At 59.2% G+C, this 2,771-nt stretch overlaps 1 protein-coding gene across 3 annotated transcripts; it reads right to left on the bottom strand.

Annotated features, from left to right (window-relative positions):
* Window positions 1–166: 166 nt before the first annotated feature.
* On the bottom strand, window positions 167–2,613 carry RPL8 (ribosomal protein L8). Of its 3 annotated transcripts, none has more exons than XM_045398949.3 (6): window positions 2,588–2,613; window positions 2,214–2,362; window positions 1,990–2,131; window positions 1,487–1,705; window positions 574–689; window positions 167–360 (listed from the first exon to the last, which is right to left on the bottom strand). In XM_045398949.3, the coding sequence occupies exons 2-6, from the start codon at window positions 2,349–2,351 to the stop codon at window positions 202–204; spliced, it is 774 nt and encodes a 257-aa protein (XP_045254884.1). In that variant the 5' UTR covers window positions 2,352–2,362; window positions 2,588–2,613; the 3' UTR covers window positions 167–201. The 3 variants fall into 3 exon arrangements, with proteins under 3 accessions (XP_045254884.1, XP_045254886.1, XP_045254885.1); XM_045398951.3 differs by having other exon boundaries at window positions 2,488–2,612; XM_045398950.3 differs by having other exon boundaries at window positions 2,467–2,612.
* Window positions 2,614–2,771: the final 158 nt, after the last annotated feature.

The following is a 2,771-nucleotide window of genomic DNA, read 5'->3' on the forward strand; positions in this document are numbered from 1 at the left end:
CCTGCACCTCACTTCTAGTTGTAGACTTTTCCGTCAAGCTTCCACCACTCATTGGTGGTCTACTCCAGTAGTCTACCTTCCTCCCAGTACCAACGAGGGGGATCCCACAGAAATCCTCCCAGCAGGGACCCCTCCCTTTGAAACTATGGGGGTGGGCACAGCCTGGTGGCATAAAGACAAACTTTATTGAGGCTCTCAGCACTAGTTCTCTTTCTCCTGCACAGTCTTGGTTCCCCGGAGACGTCCAGTCCGGCGGGCAGCAATGAGACCCACTTTGCGGCCAGCAGGGGCATCTCTGCGGATGGTAGAGGGCTTGCCGATGTGCTGGTGGTTGCCACCTCCGAAAGGATGCTCCACAGGCTGTAGGCAGAGGAAGATGGCTTTAGAATGCGGGTGAGCCCACCTCCTTCAGGAGGGTTGGAGCAAGATCAACAGTCCTGTGACTACAAACCACCACCCACTGCTCCTCCCACTGCAGATGTCCCTCCTGCAGGGCCACCTGTGGATGGGACTTGCCTACTCGTGTGGCCATGGTACCTTGAATACCCAATCCTGCATTTCTGCGTTACTTACATTCATGGCCACACCCCGTACTCGTGGCCAGCAGTTCCTCTTTGCCTTATATTTGTGGTAGGCCCGGCCAGCCTTCAAGATGGGTTTGTCAATTCGGCCACCTCCAGCCACCACACCTGTAAAGGAGATCAGGTACCTCAGGGAACCTCTAGTCGGTCAGAGCACCCCCACCTCCTCTCCTCAATCTCCTGTCATGCACCTTCACAATACTACATCCAACTACCCAGCAAAAAGCCCACTTGCCTCCACCCTAGAGAGCCCCTTGCACCCTGTGAGCCGACATCCAGTTTCTTCAATCCACACTGGGCAGTCAAGCCAAGGCCCTCACCTCCATCACCCAGAATGCTGGCTGAGCTCCAAGCGCAGGGAAGCAACCCCCTCACCATGTTTGAGACATCCGACATGTCACTCAACCTGACACAGGACACTTGATTCAGCCTGCCCCATCTCAGCGTTGCTTATTCCAGGAATACAACCTCAGGGCCTCCCCTGTGCGAGGCTGAGTTTGTAACAAGGATTCCAAGATGTTCCCAACAGCACAGCGAGTTAACCGAGACTCAAATCCTCCTTCACTCACTCAGTAGGTGATTTTGAGAAAGTGACAAATCTCTCCCTGCCTTATCTGAAAAGGCTGTTAACCAAGTACAGCAATCAGGAAGCCCAAACTAGAATTCAAGTCCCAAGTGACTTAATCCTAATCTCATTTAACGCCACAATAGCAGCAAGGCAAGTACTATCGTGTTCATTTTACAGTGACGAAAACTGAGACTACACAATAACCTCAAACTTACAAAACCCAAATTTTGAAACAACAGGTAATTCCAGGAACCAAGTCTAGCCACTGGCTGTCCGCCGGCGCTCACAGCCTGTTCACCCAACAGCCCTCAGCATTCAACTACTGCCTGGTACTCACCAACCACAGCTCTGTTAGCTGAGGAGATAACCTTCTTGGAGCCGGAGGGCAGCTTCACACGGGTCTTCTTGGTCTCAGGGTTGTGGGAGATAACGGTGGCATAGTTCCCTGATGCCCGGGCCAGCTTGCCACGGTCTCCAGGCTTCTCCTCCAGGCAGCACACGATCGTACCCTCAGGCATGGTGCCCACAGGGAGCACATTGCCAATGTTGAGCTGGGCTGCAAGGGGAAGCAGCATCAGGCCGTCAGCGCGGTAAGAGGTAATGCGACCCCACTCGCTGTAAGCAGCCCGTGAAGTTGCGAGCACAGCATTCAACATCCAGCCTCCCGGTGCAGCTCTCTGAGTACCCACCGGTGCCCAACGTAGCCACTGGCCTGGCCACGCGGTGGCCCACCCCAACTTTCTGCCTGCGAGGTTCCCACACCGGTTTAAGACGTTAACTCCTCAGACAACACCCAGACCTCTCCCCACCCCGACCTTCCTTCCCCGCTGCGATGCTAACCCTTCTTGCCGCAATACACAAACTGTCCCGTGTGAATGCCCTCGGCGGCAATGAACAGCTCCGTCCGCTTCTTAAACCGGTACGGATCCCGGAAGACCACCTTGGCGAGCGGCGCGCCGCGGCCCGGGTCGTGGATGATGTCCTGCGGGCAGGGGCGGCGTAAGTGCGGCGTTCCGGCCGGGAGTCCCGTCCCCTCCCGCCCCGCCCTGGCCAGCGTTCCGCACCTTCACGATGCCCTTGATGTAGCCGTGCCGCTCGGCGAAATCCACGGCGCGCAGGCGCGCAGCGCCCTTACGGTGCTTCACGTGCGCGCGAAACACAGACCCAGCGCCCTTCCTCTGTCCACGGATCACACGGCCCATGGCGATGGGTCCTGGGGGCGACTCACGGTTAGCGCGTCCGGGTGGACCCGGCACCCCCGCCAGCCCGGCTTTCCGGGACCCCGCCTCCAAGGCCGCCGCACGCACCACCCCCTACCCTCTCCGCGGGCGTCCGCACCGCCATCCTCTCAGGAGGGCCGGCCCGCGTCTCAGCGCGCCTCAAGGAGGAGGATGGCGGCGGATACTGCCCATGCCGCAGCGCCGCATGCACGACCTACCAGCTCACTAGCGCGGCCGAAAGAGGAAACGCGGTGTACGCGAGCCGCCTTATCTTCCGGGGCGGGGCCCAGGGCCGCGACACCTTCCGGGCGCGCCACGGCCAGTCCAGCGCGGTGCACGCCGGGGCTTGTAGTCACCAGTGGCCGCCGGCCCTGCCTACTTTTCCGCCGCTGGGGCCCCCGC

This window comes from Macaca fascicularis, chromosome 8 (genome assembly GCF_037993035.2).
Source record: "Macaca fascicularis isolate 582-1 chromosome 8, T2T-MFA8v1.1".
Classification (NCBI taxonomy): Eukaryota; Metazoa; Chordata; class Mammalia; order Primates; family Cercopithecidae; genus Macaca; species Macaca fascicularis.

Bases quoted from the DNA above. Each gene is read 5' to 3' on its own strand.
- RPL8 (XM_045398949.3), bottom strand. From the start codon at position 2,351: ATGGGCCGTGTGATCCGTGGACAGAGGAAGGGCGCTGGGTCTGTGTTT. The intron at 2,132-2,213 runs GTGCGGAACGCT...CCCTGCCCGCAG, and splicing joins ACATCAAGGGCATCGTGAAG to GACATCATCCACGACCCGGG. The intron at 690-1,486 runs GTGAGTACCAGG...TCTCCTTTACAG, and splicing joins AGCTAACAGAGCTGTGGTTG to GTGTGGTGGCTGGAGGTGGC.